The sequence below is a fragment of the Babylonia areolata genome, chromosome 24 (genome assembly GCF_041734735.1).
Source record: "Babylonia areolata isolate BAREFJ2019XMU chromosome 24, ASM4173473v1, whole genome shotgun sequence".
Lineage (NCBI taxonomy): Eukaryota > Metazoa > Mollusca > Gastropoda > Neogastropoda > Buccinidae > Babylonia > Babylonia areolata.
In genome coordinates, this window is record NC_134899.1 from 7,634,111 (window position 1) to 7,659,110 (window position 25,000).

Consider the following 25,000-nt stretch of genomic DNA (forward strand, 5'->3'; position numbering starts at 1 on the left):
CAACAACAACAACAAAAAAACAAAACAAAACAAAACAAACAAAAAAAACCACCGAAAAAAAGGGACAAAAATGAAAAGTAGATAAAAATGTAAAATCGTTTCCACCCTTTTATGACTGTATTGGAAATGCTTTTATTGATTGAGTGGAGTTTAAATTAAAGACTGATGAATAAAAAGCAAATGGTTCTTCACTGCTTTCCACAACAGTTTCCAATTCTGTTGCAAATGCCGTTATTTCGAGGAGGTTACATCTATACAAGATCTTTCTGCTCAGCTGCTGGTTCCAGAGTGCTGGCAGTTCCTTGAAGAAACAAAAAAAATTCTGCGCTCGTTCTCCTGTCTCCTCAAGTGGTGTGGAACAAACTGCCCTTCATTGTCCATCTCGTAGGTTTTCAGTTTGAAAAGTCTCTCAAAAGGCACCTCTTCCGTTTTACCCACCATCTTACTGACAATTAATGTTCTGCTTAAGCTTCTGCTGTGTGTGTGTGTGTGTGTGTGTGTGTGTGTGTGTGTGTGTGTGTGTGTGAATGGCATGTCGTACTTGAATGCTTGCTTATTTATGCTTTATGTTTAACTTGTATAAACGCCGCGAGTTCCCTGTGTGGGGGACATGAGCGTCAATCTACATTATCAAATGTTATCATTGTAGTTTGATATCAAAAGTAGATCATACAAAAAAAAAAAAAAAACAAAAAAACAACAACAACAAAAAAAAACCCACATTTATTTACCTCCTTCTTCAATGGTTTCTTATTCTGTTGGAAGTGCACTGGGAAGGTACGCCTAATTGCGAACATCGTGTAACTGCAAACATTTCGTGTGTCGCCGCACTTCGAAGCGTTCTCACCACACACATTAATTTTACAATTTAACGTCTGCTTCGACCTCGTTCTGATACCTTAAATTAATGAATGTCCATTTTCAAGAACCAGTCAAACATCAGCTGTTTCTGGCTATTTCCGCGCTCTTTCTTAGTTACAAACGTGCTCTCACAGTCAGATCCTAAAATCAATGGAAGCAAGAAGTAGGACTTGAACTTTGACACAGTTTAGAATTGCTTTTTTGATTGGATATGAGGAATGACTTGTGCATTACCAGTGCTAGGAGAATCTAAGAAAGCGTATCGTTTACAATTAGTCCATAGAATATTTTTGACGTGTCTGTTTGCGAACGATGCTGCATAGTTACTGAGCGCTCTCAAAAGGGTGTGTTTGTGTGTGTTGTGGGGTGGTGTGTGTGTGTGTGTGTGTGTGTGTGTGTGTGTGTGTGTGTGTGATCATAACTAACAACACATAAGTCTGGTGTGATGTTCCAATATGTTATGTCTAATGAGTTCAAGAACTGCTTCTGTTTCAATTGTCCACATGTATCCAAACCCATCGTTCACAGTGAGACTTGCCCGTTCGCATTTACCCTCAGGCACCCCTGCTATTTCAACCGTTAGAAAAACAAAACGTTGAAAAGAAGAAGTAGACGAACTTCTGATGCAACCAACTGGAGAAAGCCTTCAAAAACAGAAGAGCTACATTTGACGATCGTACGACCTGTTACCTGTACAATGCACACGTTGAGCTGGTCGCTTCGGCTGGATCGTTCGCAGTTAGGCCTACCTACCCTAATCATGTGTGGTTTTAATTTAGAATGTATCAAAATGTTCGTTGTCGCGTCCCATAGTGCTCACTTCTTTTACTTTCCAGTTCTCGTTTCCCCTCCCCTTTCCCATCCAAGGCAAGGCAACTGCACAGAATAAGCATCTGTTTTGTCTGAAGGCTGGCCTGTCGGCTTTACTGTTAGAACTAGTGTGCAGGGGAGGTCTCTTCTGAATGTTTTTGTTTCCTCAAGTCAGCCTGTAGAACGTGCTTGTTAGATTTCCGACGCAGGCTGTTGAGTGCAATGTATCTTCTTTTCGAGTCATACTGTAGTCCACCGCGTCTCCAGGCCTCTCCGTGTGCGCCCTGGGCTGGGTACTCTTTGCTGGACCTTAACTGCTGGGCTCCATTGGGTCCTGGCGTACCTGTGCTCTCTGCATCGTCGTCCTGGTCCACATCTGTGATCTGCCATCTGACACGGGATTCGTTTGTTGTTCGGTTCCGTTCTGAAGAGGTGACCTGCTCTGTTCCCGTGGCGGATCCCAGCTCTGAATACGTCTCTTCCTCTTCTGACATGACGCTAACATAGTCGTCTTCTGCATCTTCCATATCGTCGGCATCACTGTCGTGCATGTTGTGTTTGTGCCGGCTATGGTCACGTGGTGCAAACAGCATGTCAGTGGCTTCGTTCCCAGCTGCAGAGGCCGTCCTCTTTTTCCGGAGTTCATCTCCACGTGCGGCATCCTGGTCAACCAGACCGTAGCGTGGTGAGCGGCTTGGGGGAGGGCCCATGGTGTCCAGGTACTCTGATGTATAAGGGAAAGCTTTGGAACCTTTCAGCTTTGCCTGGTCTTCGTACTCGAAAGCTTCATTGTCCATTGCATACAAGCTCTCTTCTGTTCGTGGATGTGAAACGTATTGCTGTTTGGACATTCTCACGTCCTCAGACATTTGTCTTGGCGACGACGCTGTGGTTTTGTCGAACTGTACCCGTCCTGCTGAGGACATCCGTTCTCCGTTTTCCAGCCATTCCTCGCTGATGGCGGCGCCTTGCGACACCATGTTGGGGCGTTTCCCTCTCTGAGACGTTGACCCCAGAGATTTGTGGTAGGGGGTGTCGGGTCTTGGTGACGACACGGGAGACACTTCCAGTAGAGTGTAATTCCCTTCTTCTCCCTCGGACTGAACGACAGGCAGGGTGTCAGCCAGTTCCGCAGCCCGGAAATCCTGGCTGGGCTCATGTGATGGGGGAACCATCCAGTCACCACCATCCCCTTCCTCCTCCTCCTCCTCCTCCACCTGCACGTCCTGTACCACGTGCCAGGATATGGACGACACGGACTTGCCTGCCGCAACATCTTTGGAGGTGGGATCCCAGGTAGAGCTGGCGCACGACGTGGAGGCAGACGTGCTGGAGGCATCATCCAGAGTTTTACGACTTCGGCTCACTCTCTGTGGACAGCATTCAAATTGTTAAGTAAAGTGATGGCTTCATCGGTTGTGTCACATGCTTATGCACCCACAGATGATTCTCACACACATACACACACACACACACACAAAGTTCACAAACACGAACGCGCACACACACACACGCTCGCACGTACGTGCACGCACACGCACACGAACACAACACACGCACACATGTACATGCACACGCACGCACACACAACACGGACACAAGTTTACGCACGCACACACTGCGAGAGAGAGAGAGAGAGAGAGAGAGAGAGAGAGAGAGAGGAATGGTCTGCATATGAAGTGTTGGCCTAGAGGTAAGGCGTCCGCCTAGGAAGCACGAGAATTGTTCGTTCTTTAGTTTAACGTCTTTTCACTGTAAGTGATATTAGACGAGGGTTGGGAAAAAAAATCGAGTGGGAGGAAGGGGACGGGGGGGATTACTGTGTACGCATGCGAGTAAGTGTTTGTGTGTGTGTGTGTGTGTGTGTGTGTGTGTGTGTGTGTTACATACAGAAAATGATTGATTTAAGTTTTGTTTAAAAAAAACAAAAAACAAAAAAAAACCAACCCAATATAACATATTTCTAATGAAAAACTAACAACTGTAACAGCGAACCAACTGGACTATTTAACAAGGAGTTGAAAAAGTCATACATTAGCAATGGACTGCTGAAGATCGTCAACACTGAAGATGATTTCAGTTCAGGAATGTGAGACTTTAACATATCGCAAGTTGGTATATGTTCGGCTGTTATGTGAGCACCACAGATGCAAGAAACATTACTGACGTATTTTGTCCTAAAACAATTCATTTTCCATCTACAGATTTGAGAAATGATTTGCCTCTTATGAAAATCATTATGGTAATGTTTTCCCATGAAACCATTCATTTTCTGTATGTTCTTATGTAACTCCGAGTTACCGGTGTGTTTTTCCTCAAAATGAAATTTTGACCATTGGACTTTTTCTACCATGGTGTAACATTCCTGTAGTGAAAGCGAAATATTTAAATCTAACTCCTTCGTGGAGCTTCTAGCTCCTTTTTTTTTAGCCAAAATGTCAACTTTAAAATTTTTTTTTTTATTATAGTAAAAACTGCAACGAGAAGGAATCCAGCAAAAGGTTATGTGAGAGCCTCTTAATAAGAGCTCGTGAATCAAATGGTTAATTTCAATAATAAGTTCGTACGTAACCGTTTCTTTTATAAGTTCAATAGCGTGAAGAAATGCTTTAGAATCAACACAAAATAGAATCTGAAATACAGTTTTCGGAAAGGATATCATGAAATTTAACGCCATTAGAATTGCTATGAATTCAGCTGTGAAGATGGACTTATTCTCTCCCAGATGAAATGAGTTTTGAAAGTTAAGGTCTGGAATAACGAAAGCAGCACCAGCTCTATCATTTACAACAGAGCCGTCTGTAAATATCTTTAGATGATTAAGGTATTTCTCTTCCAAATGGATTCGTACATGCGATGTAAGTAAATTCATGTTGTCATCTTTGGTCAGATCAGTGTGATCGATATCAAATTGCGCTCTTTGAAGTTCCCATACAGGTGTAGGTGATACTACAGACCTTTTAGCAAAATGTGGGGTTTTATTCGCGCCGGAATTTGTTAAAATACTTGACGTGTATGTTCCCAGTGTGGTATGAGAGGATATAGATCTAGCTCTCTTTGGAAAATCGCGGTCGGATTTGAGAGTTATTTCTGATTCCAAATCATTTTCGTCCGTTAAACTTCTCAAGACAAATTTACTACACGCAAGTTCCCTTTGATCCTCTAATGGTAATACTCCCGCTGCACTGTACGTTTTCTTACTGGAAGCATGGACTGGTAAGCCAAGTGCCAGTTTATATGCTCTGCAGTCTATGCTTTGAATTTTTTTCAATAAATATTTCGGTGCACTGACGTATACTTCTTGTGCATACATAAGTTCTGACCGAACAAGTGATGTGCAAAGGTGTAGTAGAATGAATATGTCCTGGCTCCATGGTTGTTTGCATACTATTTTCAAGAAGTTTAATGTTTTCCTGGCCTTTGTTAAAATGTAATCGATATGATAATTCCAAGTTAATTTTGATGTAAGGTGTACTCCAAGGAATTTAAATACTTTTTTATATTCCAGGGTGTTATCATGAATCTTAAAGGAAGGCAATGTTGCTGGACTTGATCCATTATTAAAAAGCATCAAGTGTTTTTTCGGTTGATATTTGCAGACCATTCTCGCTCATATAATTTGCTACTGTGTTTAATTCATTTTGATATAGCTTTTTTGTGTAATTCATATATCGGGCAGGCGTATTCTTTTTGATTGTAACTTTCATCCGCATGCATATATCGTCAGCGTATTGAACCATTACAACATTCTTTGTTAGTTTTTTTGGTAGATCATTCATTAGAATGTTGAACAATATTGGAGCAATTACAGAGCCCTGAGGAATACCTGTCTGCAATGTTCGTGTAGATGAATACGTATTCCCTATTTTAGCCTGAATTTTTCTGTTTTCCAAGAAGTCTTTTATAAAGTTATACATGTGTCCCGATAATCCAACTGTCTTCAGTTTTAACATTAGACGTGAATGCCACACTTGGTCATAGGCTTTAGTAATGTCGAAAAAAGTTGCAAGCAAATATTTTCGTCTCGCAAATTGGTGCTTAACCTGAGTGTTTAATTTCACTAAATGATCAACTGTGGATCTTTTTTTTTAAAACCTGCTTGGTTTACAGGGATGACATTATTCTTTTCACAGTAGTATACGAGTCTGTTTAATATTATTTTTTCTAGCAACTTACAGACATGAGAAGTGAGTGCTATAGGTCTGTAACTGCCAATATGTGTTTTTGGTTTGCCTTGTTTGTGGATTGGAACTATTATTGATTCCTTCCAGATTTTAGGGAGAACATCAGTGTCCCAACATCGTTTGAATATATCAAGAAGAATGTTCATCCATTTATCTGGTAGATGCTTAATCATTTCATTAGAAATTGTATCAATTCCTACCAATGTTTTCTTATTTGAAATGGAATAGACTGCATCTTTCATTTCTTGGTGTGAGGAGCATTGATGTAATGTTGATTATCAGGAGCAGGATCGTTATAAATTTCAGATTTTTCTTCTTTTTCTCTGAGTGCTTTCTGTACCTGTGGTAGTCCATCTAGTCTGCTTACTTTAGAAAACAAGTTGACAAATGCTTCAGCTTTTTCTGATGTCGAAGGGAATTTGTTGTTTCCTAAAGTGACAGGATATTCTGGAAGTTTTATCCCATTCTTCATGATATTTAATTGATCCCACACTTTTTTAGTATCTTTATAGTCTGAGACTTCGGTGTTACAAAATGTTGTCCAGTTTGTTTTCTTGGCTTGTTCTATTACTCTGTTGCTTTTTAATTTGGCGTGGTTCATAGCTTTGTGGTTTGAGTCGATGCTTTTTTTCTATATATTCTAAATGTATGCTTTTTCTTATTGACTGCTTCGTCACAGTCTGTAGTCCACCATACATTGCCTAAGTGATTACGGTTTTTAACACTGCATGTATTCATTTTAGGAATAGATTCATTGGCAGCATTTAGAATATTGTTGCAAAATTTGTTGTATATTTTGTCAATATTATCTTCGGTAGATACTGTTAGATCTAGATAATTTAGGATATTTGCGAAAGTGACCCAATCTGCTTTTTTGTAGTTGTACTTTGGGATTGCATCCTGGATAGTATTTTCTAACTGAATTTTTTCGTTAATCGTGATGGATATTGGAACATGGTCACTTCCTAATGTATCATCACGAGTTTTCCATGAGCATGACAAGTTGGGTGAAGTCAATGTTAAATCTATAGCTGTTGGTCGATCAGTGGGTACGTCAGGAATTCTAGTACACGAGCCATCGTTAAGTAATCTTAGTGATGAATCCACTATATTTTCTACAAGCCTGTTACTGGTCACGACAGTACAATCATTTTCCCAAAAAGGAGAGTGAGCATTAAAATCACCACCAATTATCCACTTTTCACTTTGATCTTTGACGGTTTTCAACCAGTCAGTGTTATCATTGTCTGCTCCTTTTGGTAATTAGACCGATACACAATTGACAATAACTGAATCAGAAAACTTGATAGTGGTGGCACATGACGAAATATTTTCTACATTTTTGGGAACGGGCGACTGTTTGATACAAAATTGTAGTCCGATACGGATATAAATAGCAGTGTTGATCTTTGCGTCAGGTAGTTCTTGATCAACGACTGGTGGGTAATAGAACTGCTTCAGTTTAGGGAGGTTATTCTTTTTGACATTTAAAGACTGAAGCAGAAGGACATGAAACTCGTTTGATGCAAGGTCTTGTCGTAAATAGTCAATGTTTGTGGACAATGATCTGCAGTTCCATTGCATTATCTTGATATTGTTCTTTAAAAACATTGCCAAAATGATATGAATAGATAATATTACTATGTGAGCTGCTAAATTAACTATAATAACTGGAAAATAAATAGAATCTGAGCGCACTGGTTCGAATCAGACCCGCAGTCGCCAGTATTTTCTCTCCCCCCCCCCACTCCACTGGACCTTGAGTGGTGGTCTGGACGCTATTCATTCGGATGAGACGATAAATCGAGGTCCCGTGTGCAGCAAGCATTTAGCGCACGTAAAAGAACCCACGGCGACAAAAGGGTTGTCCCTGGCAAAACTGTGTAGAAAAAATCCACTTCTATAGGAAAACAAATAAAATTGCAGGCATAAAGGGGCGGGGGGAGGGGAGGAAAGGGGGGCGGGCGGGGGGGGAGGGGGGGGGGCGCTGTCAGTGTATAGCGACACGCGCTCTCCCTGGGGAGAGCAGCCCGAATTTCACACAGAGAAAAATCTGTTGTGACAAAAAAAAAACAGTAACACAAAAATATATAAAGCACTAACACATTTCCGCCTGCATGCTCAGATGACACTAACCAAAAACCTATTTCCGTGAACCCACCTTCGTTTTGTCGCTCGGTCTGGGCGGCACGTGGGGGTTGGGCCGGTACCTGGGGAGGCCTTTGCTAAGCGTGGGTTCCGCCCTCTCTGCAGCGGACGCGTTGTCCGAGGAGAAGCCGCTGTCCTGCCCACGCTCCTTGTCCGCCTTGGAGCTGTGCCGCTTGGCTCTTCTCCTCTCCTGCTGGCCGGGGTCCGTGCTGTCCACTGGCACCTTCCGGCACAATTACACGGTCTGTGAGCTCAGTGCGCGGGGTTCACAAGACAAGACAAAGCAAGACAAGACAGGACATGACAAGATTGGGCAAGACAGGACAAGGCAAGGCAAGGCAAGACAAGACGAAACAAGGCAAGGCAAGACAGGACGAAACAAGGCAAGGCAAGGCAAGACAAGACAAGGCAAGGCAAGGCAGGACAAGGCAAGGCAAGGCATGACAGGACAGGACAGGACAGGACAAGACAAGACAAGGCAGGACAAGACAAGACAGGACAAGACAACACAAGACAAGACAGGACAGGGCAAGGCAAGACAAGACAAGGCAGGACAGGACAAGGCAAGACAAGACGTATTTATTTCAGGAAACCCCATGGGGGCACATGAAAATATTACATGTTTCACTGTGTAACTGATACAAATATAAGACGCATTTGGTATTCCGCTGATATATATACTACATATATATATATATATATATATATATATATGTGTGTGTGTATAGAGAGAGAGAGAGAGAGAGAGAGAGAGAGAGAGAGAGAGATGATAAAAAAGAAAACAAAAAAACAACACTGTCCGACTGCAAATATTTCGGCGTTTGCCTTCCTCAATGCTTGTGAATGAAAGTGACGTATTATAGAAACACGACATCACTATGATGACGTGTTTCTACAATGACGTCAAGTTCAGATTGAGTGTAGTTCGCCTTCCTTCAACCTTCACCTCCCCCCCCTTTTTTTTCCTCCTCCTACCCCCTGCCTTTTCTCCCTCTCTCTCCCTCCCTGACTTGTCCTGAGAATTAGAGAGTGTTGAGGCCTTGAGGATACAGCGTCCTGAGTTTGCTGATCCAGAACTCTTCCCTTGTGTGTCTGTGAGCGTGGTTGTCTGTGAGGACCTGCTCTATGGGCATGCACCTCATGTCACGCAGTGAATGATCTTTTGCATTGAAATGTCTGGTGACATGGGTGCCAGTGTTCTGCAGGATGTGTGACCTGTGGAGGTATAAACGTGTTCCTTAGTGCATTTCTTGTTTCTCCTACATACTGGGCCCCACGACACTGCTGACAGAAGAGCAGGTATATGATGTTTGAAGACCTGCAGGTCATGCTTTGTCTGATGCTGAAAATTTCTCTGTGGTGTTGCTGGAGAAACCTTTATCATTATTATTTCTTTTTCTTTTTTATTATTTATTTTTATTTTTTTTTTACAATAGCCACACCAACTGTTTGGTTAAGACACACATTTTTTAGGAAGAAAATATAAGAAGAAAAAAGTAAGGTACAAGAGATATAGCTTTGTACAATGTGTGCATGTCAGAAGTGAGTGGGCATTTATCCCAAACACAAATATGATTAAATCACTGCCATTATTATTATTATTATTTTTTTTTTTAAAGAAGAGAAAAGAAAGCAGAAACTAGTAAACATATTGACTCAGAGTGAAGCACCTTGTCTGTCGAACTGAATCAAAAAGCATTCAGTATGATTTTCAGAAATATGGTTAGGGGGGTCAACAATCCTTTGTTTGTATTTGTGAATAATGAACGAAATTTTAAAACATTTGGTGTTGTTTTTTGTACCAGTAAATCTTTGGCAGGCGATGTGATGTGAAAATACTTGACATCATATGCTAAATCTGTATATTGCGTCAAGATGACGTGTCATAAAATCAGGCTTTGTGAGTACTGATATTACTGAAACAAGAAAAAGGAAGTTAGCACCCCACTCATCCACCTATTTCTCTATATCCTGTATAAATATATATATATATATATAAACAGTTGACGACAGAAAGACAACCGTTCCTCTGGAACCAGTTACAAAACGCCACGACGCACATTTGGACCACAATAAAATTTGTGAAATACGATGAAAATTTGTAAGGAGCACTGTAATACTAACCTAAGGGAAAATTCATTAACTAATAGAATTGCACAAATATGGAATGCACTACCAGTTGAAACTAAACTGGCACAAAATACTAATGTGTTCAAAAATCTCCTTGACATGAACATCAATTTAAAAGAAAAATTTATTGACTTTGAGGAATGAATTTCAGTAAATGAAAACGTATGTGTATCCCATAAATAAAAGGAGACATATTGAAGGGGACGTAAAAAAAGGAATCTGAGCGCGCTGGTTCGAATCACGGCTCAGCCGCCGATATTTTCTCCCTCTCCACTAGACCATGAGTGATGGTCTGGACGCTAGTCATTCGGATGAGACGATACACCGAGGTCCCGTGTGCAGCATGCACTTAGCGCACGTAAAAGAACCCACGGCAACAAAAGGGTTGTTCCTGGCAAAATTCTGTAGAAAAGTGCACTTCGATAGGAAACACAAATAAAACTGGACGCAGGAAAAAATACAAAAAAATGGGTGGCGCTGTAATGCAGCAACGCGCTCTCCCTGGGGACAGCAGCCCGAATTTCACACAGAGAAATCTGTTGTGATAAAAAGAAATACAAATACAAAACCTTACACAATGAAAGTGGTCAAATAAATGGCATACCGATTGTGTTTCATAATGAAAGCGTAAGCTGGTCGGCACACCGAATACGTACAGACTAAAAGTGATAAAGTGAAGATAATGCGTAAAAAGAATGAATGTTATGTTAAAAAAAAAAAGAAAAAAAAGTGGACCACAAATAAAAAGGTAAAAAGGTTGTTAGTGTCCATAACTCGAACAGATCCGTTCGGCACTGACTGTGAACAATTGAATTACAGTGTCTGTGGATCAACTGCGAAATGGTACGATCCACTCTGGCGTGACAGAATGATAACCACTTCAGTCAGAGTACATAATTATAGTCAGGTCACTGCAGTGAAAAAAAAAGGAGAAAAAGAACCAAGAACAATACCTTATTTTCAATACCCACCTCTTTAATTTCCAGATTGCCCCTGTCATCAGGTTTGTCTTCGGAGCCAGCTGTGTGACTGTGTGGCTTCTTCACCCATACTTGTTTTTTTTCTCTCTCCGTCGGCTTTGCTGCACTTTCCTGTGATTTCGTGGCCTTGTTTGCTGCCCACATAAATGAATGGGTTAATGGATAAAGGAATAAATAAATAATTGTACAGATTTTTCTGACTATGTAATTCAGTCAATCCTGTACTTATTTTTGAAGGTGGGTTTTCTTTCGTTCAGTTTATCTCTATAAACTGGTAAAGAAAGACCTTGTGTTATACTGTGACTAGTCAGAACACTTGCGAAAAAAAAAATGTAGGAGAATGGCTATACCTGGGTTAAGCTCGCTGATACAGCACAAGTAAGGCAGCAGTGGATCTCTCCGGCAGTGGCCTGATGCGCCACAAGGGACGAAGAGGGTTAACTAACGCGGTCTACTTCATTACTACTACTACTACTACTACTACTATCAACAACAACTTCTTCTTTGTTCGTGGGCTGCAACTCCCGGCGCATTCACTCGTATGTACACGAGTGGGCCTTTACGTGCATGACCGTTTTTTTCCCCCGGCCATGTAGGCAACCATACTCCGTTTTCAGGGGTGTGCATATTGGGTATGTTCTTGTTTCCATAACCCACCGAACGCTGACATGGATGAAATGATCTTTAATGTGCTTATTTGATCTTCTGCTTGCGCATACACACGAATGGGGGTTTCAGGCACAAACAGGTCTGCACATAAATATGTTGATCTGGGAGACCAGAAAAAATCTCCACTCTTTACCCACCAGGCGCCCTTATTAAGATTCGAACCCGTGACCCTTAGATTGAAAGTCTAACGCTTTAACGACTCGGCTGTTGTGCCCGTCCAACAACAACAACAAAACTAACCCGAAGTCTCTCATTCTGTGGATCATATCAAGTTTGAAACAGCCTTCCCCATGTCACCCCCAAGCCGTTTGATGCCTTCTTTGATGGCAACGTTATCAAGACTATTTAAATATAAATAAAAGTAACTTGCCTATCGTTATCTCTCCGTCATTACAGTTTTCTCTTTGAAATGAATCAGAAAGTTGATAATACAGTCTCTTTCTCTCCTAGCTGTCATATAGGTATGTCGAAGAATGGCGTATGCTATAGCTGGTGTGGTAAAGCCAGTGAAACCAGCCTAGCGCTTGGCTACAGGTATACTGTCACTACCACTATCAGAAGACAGAAGAGAAGACCTGCATTGTTTCTGGTGCCCTGTGTACTCTGATGTATAGTGTCAGGCATGATCACACAAAATTAAAACATAATTATACAAGTTATCCCACTGACCCGACTGATGAATACCATTCCAGCTGGACACACACACACACACACACATACACGCACACACACACGCACTCACACACACACTCACGCACACACACACACGCACACAAATACACACGCACGCACACACACACACACACACACACACGCACGCACACACACACGCACGCATACGCACACACACGCATACACACACACGCACGCGCACACACATACACACGCACTCACACTCACACACACACGCACGCACACTCACATACATACGCACGCACACACACACACACACACATACACACACAAACACATACACGCACACACACACACACACACACAGATCGCGTGTGTTTGGTTTTCATCGCATTGCAGGCTGTGCTGTGGAAAACGTTGAGCATTCACCTGAGGACTGCTCGGAGCACAGCGACAGGTCTTGGGGCCTGAAGGACAGGACGATGTCTTCGTACTCCGACTGTCGCTTGTACTGAAAGTAGTCAGTCCACTCAACATTGCTTTTGTTGTCTCTACACAGGTTTAAAAATTCACTGTTCGACACGTGACAACACACACACACACACACACACACACACACACACACACACACTTGTTGTCCCTACACAGGTTTAAAAATTCACTGTTCGACACGTGAACACACACACACACACACACACACACACACACACACACACAGCCACACACACACTTGTTGTCTCTACACAGGTTTAAAAACTCACTGTTCGACACGTGAAAACACACACACACACACACACACACACACACACACACACTTGTTGTCCCTACACAGGTTTAAAAATTCACTGTTCGACACGTGATAACACACACACACACACACACACACACGCACGCACACACACACACACACATACTTGTCTTCATACAGGTTTAAAAATTCACTGTTCGACACGTGAAACACACACACACACACACACACACACACACACACACATACTTGGTGTCTCTACACAGTTTTAAAAACTCACTGTTCGACACGTGAAAACACACACACACACACACACACACACACACACACACACTTGTCTCTACACAGGTTTATAAATTCAGTGTTCGACACACACACACACACACACACACACACACACAACAACAACAACAACAACAACAAAACAAGCAACACAAACAAACAAAAAACAACAACAAATAAATTGAATGTGAATAATAAAGAAAATATATGTAAATCAGCACTCTCAAGAATCACGAATATTCAATCTTTTGACGCCTGCATGGAGGATATGAATTAACATCATTGATATAATACACCATAATCAAAACGTAAACGACAATTAAAATAATGAGACTGGTGAAAAAAAAAGGAGGATAAACTGCCATCATATCATCTTGTAATCTTTCCCATTTTGATGAATTCCCTACTCTCAAATGTACTCTCCTTAATGCTTTCAAAAATTAAGTTGCAAAAATTTAGATACAGATTTCCGATTAAAATATTTCTTTGGAATCAAACACATTTTGAAGATCTGCAATTTTTGAACATTCCACGACAAAATGAAATACGTCTCCAATCACAGCCGTATAGCAGTTTCACCAAGTAGGTTATGCAATTCACGTGGAATATTATGACGTATACCAGTCTCAACAGCTGATTATATATAACAGCTACATCTTAACTGGAATAATCATAAGACGTTACAATCAGGCAGACTGGAAATATACTGTTCTCTTCCAAAATCAGCTTTTGAGTTTCTATAAAATAAACATTTCAACTATTTTCCAAGGTGTTACGCCAGATCCGCTTACTGAAGATTATTCTGCAATTCCTGTTCGACATTCAAACATTGGCTTCGAAAATGACTGTGAATCCCTGACACAATCACATCCAGATTAAAATATAGGTTCCAGGTTAGAATATTTCTTATACATTTTAACTATGCCGATATGAATATCCCTTCTTCATACATCTCAAACAAAATACCGCATAATTTGCAAATATATTTCCTTGTTGAAGATGATATCATATCGGTCCAGAACTTGATCATTCTTATCTTCTCCAGTGCTGAGACATGATAAGTGCCTATTTCTCCACAAATCATGAGTCATAGCATTTCAATTCAATCCGTATAAACGTTTTAAAAAATTTCAATTGTAATTTCTCCAAAATATATAATGCATTTTCATGCCCCCAGATTTCACAACGCCAATCGCCCGTGTGATACATACAACAAAACCGGTGCTGCCATGGCATTAAAAAAACAAAACAAAACTTATACTAAAATAGACACACACACACACACACACACACGCGCGTACACACACACACACACATTCACACACACGCTGTTCTTCATATCTAACCACAAACTCCTCCAGACCCTTCGCCTTCCCCCTTCAGAATCCCCATTCCCCCCCCCCCCCCTCTCTCTCTTCTCTGTGCCTCCATTCCCCCTCCACCCATCCCCTTTCATTGCACAAGCTCCCGCCCCAATAAGAACAAAGTCTTTGGAGCCACTCATAATTACGTCATGCGGTGACGTCATAGAGCAGAATTCGTCATGAAGATCATGATGACTCCCTCCTCCACATTCCCTACCGGATCCGATGTTTGATTCCGCACGTTGATATAAATTCTGTGTGTGTGTGTGTGTGTGTGTGTGTGTGTGTGATCGGTATGTATTGGCTTTTGTTTGCTTTGCAAACAAAATTTAACACTTTATTAATACCATTAAACTATTAATTACGACTGCTGTACACTGCTGTGGTAGGAGGGGGTGGTGATGGTGATGATGATGACCAGGGTGGTGGTGGTGGTACCGACAATAGGCATGTAGGTGATGACAACAACGACCATGACGTCGACTACGACAAAGTTTTTTTTTTTTTGAATAATAATTTTATTAGTTTTTTTTAAGCGCGCGCGCTTGTGTGTGTGTGTGTGTGTGTGTGTGTGTGTGTGTGTGTGCGCGCGCGCGCACGCGTGTGTGTGTGTGTGTGTGTGTTTTATATTTATTGGAAAGCGCAATGATCTCCCCCATTCTGGGAGGAAAACGCTCAACATGTAGGCTATCCGTTATTATAATTATTATCATTATTACTATTATCATTAGCATTGTTATCATTATCATTATTCTCAGTGTCCCAACCGCCACAACAGACCGGCCGACACCTGTCGCTACTCACCTTGTAGGACAGTTTCCGAGCGGCCCATACTGGGAAGCAGGCCAGACAGAAGGGCAGGCTGTCCACACGGGAGCACGGCACCCTCTCCTCGCCGTTCGTGATCACCACGCGCCCGCCCTTCACCTCGCACGCCGCCCTCAGCTCCGTGCGGCACCACTTCTGAACGCAGTCGTTCAGGTTGATCTGAAAAACCGGATTCGCAACATCATTTCTTTTTTTTTTTTTTTTTTAAGTCCTCCTTTTCAATTAAAAAAAAAAAAAAAAAAGAGGAAGAATAATAATAATAAGAAGAAGAAAAATTACGAAGCACACACATTATTGAGGTATATTGATTGAAAAAAAAAAAAAAAATCTATGAAGGAAGCGGGGTGGGGGGGTTATGTCAAAAATGGAAATCGGTTGTGATAAGTGATCTTTTTGTAACCGGCGGATTTGGCTCTTTTCGCCATAACAAATACGTTGTTGCTGTTCTTTTAAACATGTGCGTGCGTGTGCTCTCTCTCTCTCTCTCTGTGTGTGTGTGTGTGTGTGTGTGTGTGTCTGTGTGTGTGTGTGTGTGTGTGTGTATGCGTAAGTTAGTGTGTGTGTGTGTAAGTTAAGTTAGTGTGTGTGTGTGTGTGTGTGTGTGTGTGTGCGCGTAAGTTAGTGTGTTTGTGTGTGTTTGTGTGTGTGTGTGTGTGTGTGTGTGTGTGTGTGTGTGTGTGTCTGTGTGTCTGTGTATGCGTAAGTTAGTGTGTGTGTGTGTGTGTGTGTGTGTGTGTGTGTCTGTGTATGCGTAAGTTAGTGTGTGTGTGTGTGTATGTGTGTGTGTGTGTATGCGTAAGTTAGTGTGTGTGTGTGTAAGTTAGTGTGTGTGTGTGTGTGTGTGTGTGTGTGTTTAGTTATATTTATTGCAAATCGCTTTAAGCTCCTTATACTAATATATAATTAGTATCTATATAGCGCTGAATCTTGTGCAGAGAAATCAAAGCGCTTTTACACCAGTCAGTCACACGCATGCATAAATCTAGACTGAAAAAAAAAGAAAGAAAAAAAAAAAGACCAACCCCAAATATATATACATATATATATATATATTTATTATGGTAGATCATCGCTGTTGTCATCGCCATCAACATCATTATCAGCATCAGTAGCAGTAGCAGGAACGACAACAACGGCAACAATATTTGCAGCCTTGTGCAGACAACATAGTTAGTCGTGTCCGCCTATGACCATCAGAACAGCAGAGGAGGCAACTGCTGTTTCGACTATTTGGGCTAGAATTTGATTATAGTGGAGAGTGTCTTGCCCAAGTTTCATCCCCACTCTCTCGGCCAAGAGAGTTTTAGGACAGTCGGTGCTGGGATGGTTCCCAAGGGCCAACTAGCCCCCAAGGCTGCAGCACTAAGAGCCAGTGCAATTTTGCCTCCTAGTTTGAGAGTCATAGTCCTTCACAAAAGACTAAGCTGTAAATGGTTTCCCATTGACTGGAGAAACCATTGATAATACAGCTCTCACTTTGCTGTTGGCCCAAATGTAAACTTATGTCAATCTGTGATATAAACCGAGTGTTAGGCCTTGACAACAACAATAATAATAATAACTATAACAATGGATAGGTATACTTGTAGAGCGATTTCCTACCTGAAAGGGAGCTCAAATCGCTTTACAATAAATATAAAACGCACAGGCAGGCAGACAGACAGACAAGCAGACAGATACGCAGACAGACAGGCAGACAAGCAGACAGACAGGCAGGCAGACAAGGCACAGGAATACACTGAGGCCTACTTCAACAGAAAAGTTTTGCTGATGCAGGAAGGCATCCACAGCTCTAGTGAAGCTGTCGTGCAGACGGCCTCCCACAGACTTCCTGGCCGGGTTGATGGCCACCAAGCAGGCAGCTGCATTGTGCATTCAGAGGAACCACGCATCAATCAGTGATACAAAAAAAACCCACGAAACAAAAAAACAAACAAACAAACAAACAAAAAACAAAAACCCGAAGTAATACCCGTTAACAATACTACAGCGGTAAAAATGATATGAACTGATGTTAACATTCTGTAAACAAAGGTACTGGACAAAAGGGAACCAGGTGGTAAAAATGACAAAACTATGAATGAGGTAAAAATGGGGTACTTTTTTGCAACGGTAATATATATATATATATTTTTTTTTCTTTTTTTTTTCGATTATTATTTTTGTAGAGTTGTTCCCCTCACCATACTCCTTAACCCTTTCACTGCCAGCCAAATTGGAGTTTAAAAGTCCCTTGCGCTATAAACACAAAAATATTGTGTCTAAGATTAGCTGAGGATTCCCCCTGTGGTGTGTAGAAAATATGACCTATCCTACCACCGGACAAAAAGAGCAGTAGGTTCATGGATAACAGACCCATGATCTGGTCACCCTTCAGTGACATGGATCCTCTACCTAGCTGTTGCATAAATGCAAGTTTGGCAGTGAAATGGTTAAGGTCGGAGCCTTTCCAGACACTGATTGCAAATCATGGATCTGGAATGAAAGCATGAACGGATATATCGAATTCAAAACGTTTTGTTGCTCTGTACCTTTGAGACGCAGCTCCGAACAAACCTCTGAATATTTCCAGTGTTAACGTCTTATAACGGATGTTTAGTGTGAAGGCCTACTGAGTGACAACACTCACAGATATCTTTTGGAAATGATTCATATTGCTCTGATTCCAAACTGTAAAAACAACAACAAAAAAACAGCAACAACAACAAAAACAACAACAACCTGTGTGTGTGTGTGTGTGTGTGTGTGTGTGTGTGTGTGTGTGTGTGTGTGTGCCCCGTGCGTGCATGCACATATATCTGATCTGACTGAGGCGGGGTTTGTGGGAATCTACCGTCGCCCTGTAGGTTTAGTTGTACCCAGTGAGTGGCTTTGTTCATCTCTCCCTTCCATGGTCCCTCATCCATCGTCACGCACGTGACTACCCATCCTGGATTCCTCTTCGTCCCGCCCCCCACCGCCCTCCACCCCCACCCCTGCCCTCCTTTTTTTTTTTTTGTCTCCCTGCCAATATATAACGGACAGAGATCTCTACCCCATCGAGATGCCGGAAAGACACTCCTCAGTGCTAACCATACACACACGTACACAGAGTCCACTGAGCTGTACTATTTCGTGACTGTGAAGGCTCCCACATATCGTTCTGACAAACAGAGAACGATGCTGAACAGACGGTAGAGAGGGCGGACGGACGGGATGTCGAACTGAATGACTCCTGAGTTGTGTTGAACTTCTCTTCGCCGCCACGACTGGATACGTGCTAGCCAGATTCCAAAGGTAATTTGAAAGATCTTAGCCTACTTAATTAAAGCAAACTGACGCTGTTTTAAAGGCGGAGATTTGTACTCGGTGTTTATTGTGAGTGGACCCACTTTAGCATCCTAGATTCCGGAGCTGAATTTAGGATGCTAAAATAAGACTTGTAACCGTGGTTTTGTTCTTTTTTTTATGAAATGTTGTGAAACAGTCGCAATGATGAAGCGTGAGTGTGTTTGCCCCGCCGAAAACATTTACACGGTGTTGGCATGCCCACTTACAGATTAGTTTTTGTTGTTGTTGTTGAAGTTGGGGCATTGGTTCACGGTAATCAAAATGCACGAAATTCAAGGGCAGCTTTAAATATAACTGTGCGTGATGCACGTCATTGTATCTCTCTTCCTCCCTCCTCCCCCCTCCCTCCCAGGGGTCTCTCTCTCTCTCTGTGTCTCTGTCTCTGCTAGCGCACACAGGTTGCAGGATAGATATGTGTGCTCACAGCGGTAAGAAAATGAACAATCGTTCTTGTGCACATGCTTCAACTCTTTGTATGAATAACTCTCTCTCTCTCTGTCTCTGTGTGCAAGCGCGGCAAGTGCTTCAGTGTTTATATGCCGTGCGTGCGCATGTGTGTATGAATGTTCGCTTGCATGACAGTGTCTGTGTGTGTGTGTGTCCGTGTGTTATTGCAAACTATGAATACTCGCGTGAATGCCCGATAGATGGTCTGAAATATTCATGTTTGCAGATTTTAGGGGTTGGTGGGAGAACGAGAGATGACAGAGTTGGGGGTGGGAGGAGGGGGGGGCGAGGGGGAAGAGCTGGGGATGGGGGTGGGGAATGTGGTGAAGTGGGTGGGGGGAGGAGGGGTGGGGGGGGGGGCGGTGGAAAAAGGGGTACAGTGTGGCAATAGTTCAGCCGGCTGTTGGCAGCTAGGCATTAGTTTGGATACACAATCCACCCTGAGACAATCAATACCACTTAGGGGCTGATCGCGTGTGTGTGGCAATGCTGTGCACAGGGACTGACTGCTGGGCTGTTTTAGAGCGAGACAGAGGGGGTGAGGGGGTGGGGTGGATAAGCGGGTAGGATGGTCACAGGAAGGGTGGGGAGAGAAAGGGAGAATAGTCACACACACACACGTAAGCACGCACGCACGCACGCATGCACACACAAACACACACACACATACACACACGCACAGGAGCAATGTCCTATGTATGCCATTAATGTACTCGCGCCTGCCTTTATGAATACGTGGGTTTGTGTGGTTTGTGTGTATGTTTGTTAATAATGTATTGTATGTATACGTGTGTGTGTGTGTGTGTGTGTGTGTGTGTGTGTGTGTGTGTGTGTGTGTGTGTGTGTGCGTGTGTGTGTGATAGTACGCTTGTGTGTGTGTGTGTGTGTGTGTGTGTGTGTGTGTGTGTGTGTGTGTGTTTGTGTGTGTGTGTGTGTTTGTGTGTGTGTGTGTGTGTGTGTGTGTGTGTGTGTGTGTCTGTGTGTCTGTGTGTTTGTGTGAATACGTGTTTCTTGTTTCATTGTATATTTAGTCTTTATTTCTCCGATGAGCTGTTGCTTGCTGATCAGTCGCTATCATCATCATCATCATTGTTACATAAAATCGTCATTATACCATATTTATATTATCACTGTCATCGTAATCATCATCACCTCCACCTCTGCCACCCATGCCCGTATCACCACCTTCGTCATCATGACAAAACAGTTGTTGTTAAGAATCAGTCAGGAATCAAGAAACTTTAATCCCCAGACCCCTGTTGGGGAGCACTGAGGATAGGCATTAACAACACAATGATACAGTGGAGCGATGGCCTTGAAGTAACCTGTCCGCCAAGGAAGCGAGAGAATCTGAGCGTGCTGGTTCGAATCACGGCTTAGCCGCCGATATTTTCTCCCCCTCCACTAGACCTTGAGTGGTGGTCTGGACGCTAGTCATTAGGATGAGACGATAAACCGAGGTCCTGTGTGCTAGCGTGCACTTAGCGCACGTAAAAGAACCCACGACAACAAAAGGCTTGTTCCTGGCAAAATTCTGTAGAAAAATCCACTTCGATAGGAAACACAAATAAAACTGCAGGAAAAATTAAAAAAAAAAAAAAAAAAGAAAAAAAAAAAGGGTGGCGCTGTAGTGTAGCGACGCGCTCTTCCCGGGGAGAGCAGTCCGAATTTCACACAGAGAAATCTGTTGTGACAAAAAAGAGATATACATTACAATACAATATGCATTCCTTAATCAGGTTGCAGAAAACAAGTCAAGTCCCCTTACCTGTCCCTCCTCCTTTCGACCTGACGAGGTGCAGGAGGATGACGGACACTTTCTCGCTCAGCCAGGTGCGTACTGACCTCAGGTGGCTGTAGTTGTCAATGAAGATGGTCCTGGAGCAGAGAAACAACCACCGGTGTTGACGATGCAGAGAAAGAAAGAAAGAAAAATGCAACAAACAAACAAACAAAACAACAACAACAACAAAACAAAACAACAACAACAACAAAACAAACAAACAAAAGAGCGATGAGTTTCGGAAACAGGTGGAACAGTCAGCAGAATGTTTTCATGATAGTCAGTCTGGTCGACTATGACCATCAGAACAGGGAGGAAGGTGGCAGAACGGTTAAGACGCTCAGCTGCCAATACAGAGAGTCCGTGAGGGTGGGGGTTCGAATCCCGCTCTCACCCTTTTCTCCCAAGTTTGACTGGAAAATCAAACTGAGCGTCTAGTCTTTCGGATGAGACGATAAACCCAGGTCCCGTGTGTAGTACGCACTTGGCGCACTGAAAAAGAACCCATGGCAACGAGAGTGTTGTCCTCTGGCAAAATCATGTAAAAAGAAATCCACTCTGATAGGTACACACATATATAAACATGCACTTAAGGCCTGACGAAGCGCGTTGGGTTACGCTGCTGTCAGGCATCTGCCTAGCAGATGTGGTGTAGCATATATGGATTTATCCGAACGCAGTGACGTCTCCTTGAGAAACTGAAACTGAAACTGAAACTGACCATCAGGACAGCAGAGGGACGACTATCTGGGCTAGAATTTGATTATGGTGGAGAGTGTTTTGCTCATGTTACATCCCCACTGTCTCGGCCAAGATAGTTTTAGGATAGTTTGCGCTGGTGATGGTTCCCAAAGGCCAACTAGCCCCCCAATGCTGCAGCACTAAGAGCAAGTGCAGTTTTGCCTCCTAGTTTGAGAGTCATAGTCCTTCACAAAAGACTAAGCTGTAAATGATTTCCCTTAGCAGTGGAGAAACCATTGATAATACAGCTATCACTTTGCTGTTGGACCAGCTGTAAACTGTAAATTCATGTCTATCTGTGATATAAACACTCAGGTCAGAAATACAACAGGCCTAATGCATGAAGGCAGAACAAGAACAAGAAGTGTGAATCACTGACCACAGCAAGAGTACCAATAATTTGATCACGGAGAGAAAGCTGGCATACCTAGGTCGGCCAGATTCCCCATCTTCTGAGACAGAAGTACAAGGGGGGGAAACGTGAGGAAAGTAATGAGACACTATTGTTTATAGAGACATAGAAAGATGCAGAGTTAAAGAAGCAAAATGATGGAACACACGTGCCTACTTACAAACAAGAGAGAGGAAGAAATTGGGGGAGAGAGAGAGGGGAGGAGAGATGCGGGGAGGGTGGGGGATCGGGGGAGTGGGGGTGGGGGGTGTGAGAGAGAGTGAGAGAGAGAGAGAGAGAGAGAGAGAGAGAGAGAGAGAGAGAGAGAGAGAGAGAGAGAGGAAATGAAATGATATTTACTCAGAAGACCATCGGCCCATTCTGAAGGAACCTGAACAAGTAAGTTACAAACGTAGTCGTGTACAAAGAAAACATCTCACCAAGCAACATATATTACTAACTGACAGCAACTGCGCGTCTTTTTAAGGCTTTATATAAATATAGTAATAAATTCCATATTATCTCTTTGTTGGATGATGAAAACAAAAGGCCCAGCCGAAATATAATGGATCACGATAATATTTTCTTGAAATAAATTCTTCTCTAAGATCACTATGCAGGGCAGAGAAACACAAAATGTAATTCATTCTCTTCAGCTGACTTACATAATGGACATACTAGCTGCAGTGCAGAACTTCTTCTATATCTTAATGAATGCTTACATATTGACGAAACTCCGAATCTAAATGTAGTTAAATAATTCCTTATAAACCTGCTTATATTCATACAAAGATACAACTCTCTAGAGTGGCCATACTTAAAAGTCTTATAAAATTGAAACCTCTCACTAGTTTGAATGTGATTATCCCACTCTTGCCATCTACAATCAGGGATTCTTTGCTTGAACACTTTCATAAAGCCCGAAACAGATTCTACAGCCCTCATTATGCCTTACAAATGAAAACTCATGCTGATCTAATGTTGTACGTATCTTTGTAACCCACATGTCTTTTCCCCTTTCATCAAGATCATGTAACATTCTATATGCTTTATATGGTAATCTATGCCTCTTCATTTGAATTAATTTCAACCAGAACCTGATGCAGCGCACATTAGAATTTAGATATATGGGATATCTATCCAATTCACCATAAAGCAAACCATTCAGCGTTCTGATATCTACACCTAACATTTTTTTAAGACCATAAGTATGTACTTTTTCAATATCATACGCTGCTTTATCCAAACCCCATATTTCGGATCCATACTGTACTATGGGCTGAACTTGGCCAACACAAAGTTTTAACAATAATTCAGGCGAATTACCTTCTAATCTAAATAACGTTCTCAGGATTCCCAATAATGCTTTTTTAGCTCTGTCTGTCAGGTCATCACAAGCTGCATAAAAACTGAGCTTCGTTGAAAAATATGTATCTAAGTATTCATAACTATTAACAACTTTTATTTCTGCATTACGATAAACCCATGAGAGCTTCGTTGAAAAATATGTGCCTAAGTATTCATAACTATTAACAACTTTTATTTCTGCTTTACGATAAACCCATGAGAGAGAGAGAGAGAGAGAGAGAGAGAGAGAGAGAGAGAGAGAGAGAGAGAGAGAGAGACAGACAGACTGACAGAGAGACAGACAGAGACAGACAGGCAGAGACAGAGAGAGAGAGAGAGAGAGAAGAAACACGACTATTAGTATGTGTAGCAAGAACAGAAATATGAATACGAAAACAAATTGAACAGAGAATCGATAAGGACTGTAGATTAATGTGGAGAAGAAAGAGAAGAAGAAGAAAAAGGAGAAAAACAAACAGACAAAAGACAAACAAACAAGCAAACAGGCAGCTGGAATAAAGACAGGAAAGAAGAGAAATGAATGACTGCTCGCACAGGTAAAAGAACAAAGAAAAAGAGACAGGAGTAGCAGTATAGGGAGAAGAAAGACACATGATTAATGACGATTCCAGAGAAAAAAAAGCGAGAAAGCTAGAAGACTGAGAAAACAGACGAGGTTATTGATTTGAATGGTGCGTAACATTGCTTTTTAACTCACTCAGTACGGCCAGTCCTCTCTACTCCTCTACACAGACCCCTCGGATGTCCAGTGGGTGTCTGAATGACCCAACCTTTAGCTTCCGTCGTCAGAATTGTGGTATTCTTTGTCAACATTCACGTCTTCAGTATAAGAGCCTTCCGCTTGCAATATTTTGATGATGGTAACTGGGGTGAAACGCTGTTAACGTCGTCTCTTTCGCCGTTCGTATGGAGAGCGTTAAGAGAACCGGAAGCAGAGACAGAAACAAAAGGGAGGGAAGACTATAGATAAGAGATTTGCTAGCAACTAAAAAAGAAATTAAATCACAGAATATGAGACAGAAATAATGGAAGGAAGATTGAAATACATTTGTCGACAAAAACGAAAGAAAATAAAGATATGGGAACAAAAAGCGAGTTGGAAATAGTCATTACAATCAATAGTAATGATTCTAGAAAAATGAGAGAAAGAAACTGAATGAAAATGATAACAATGATGAAGATGATGATAATAACAGTAAATAAATAAATGAATGAATAATTGAATACATAGATAAATGAATAAATGAATAAACAAAGTAAAATAAATAAATAAAATGAAAGAAGACGCACAGTTACATCACAA

The 25,000-nt window shown here is 42.0% G+C and overlaps 1 protein-coding gene across 1 annotated transcript in view; it reads right to left on the minus strand.

Annotated features, from left to right (window-relative positions):
• Positions 1–1,796: 1,796 nt before the first annotated feature.
• Positions 1,797–25,000, minus strand: part of LOC143299154 (uncharacterized) — a 29,590-nt gene continuing 6,386 nt past the window's right edge. Inside the window, exons 2-8 of the mRNA XM_076612284.1 lie at positions 21,183–21,292; positions 17,387–17,499; positions 15,614–15,796; positions 12,845–12,926; positions 11,105–11,247; positions 8,017–8,226; positions 1,797–3,041 (exon numbers count right to left, since the gene is read on the minus strand). Coding sequence (XP_076468399.1) covers positions 1,797–3,041; positions 8,017–8,226; positions 11,105–11,247; positions 12,845–12,926; positions 15,614–15,796; positions 17,387–17,499; positions 21,183–21,292 — 2,086 coding nt within the window. The remainder of the gene's footprint in view (positions 3,042–8,016; positions 8,227–11,104; positions 11,248–12,844; positions 12,927–15,613; positions 15,797–17,386; positions 17,500–21,182; positions 21,293–25,000) is intronic.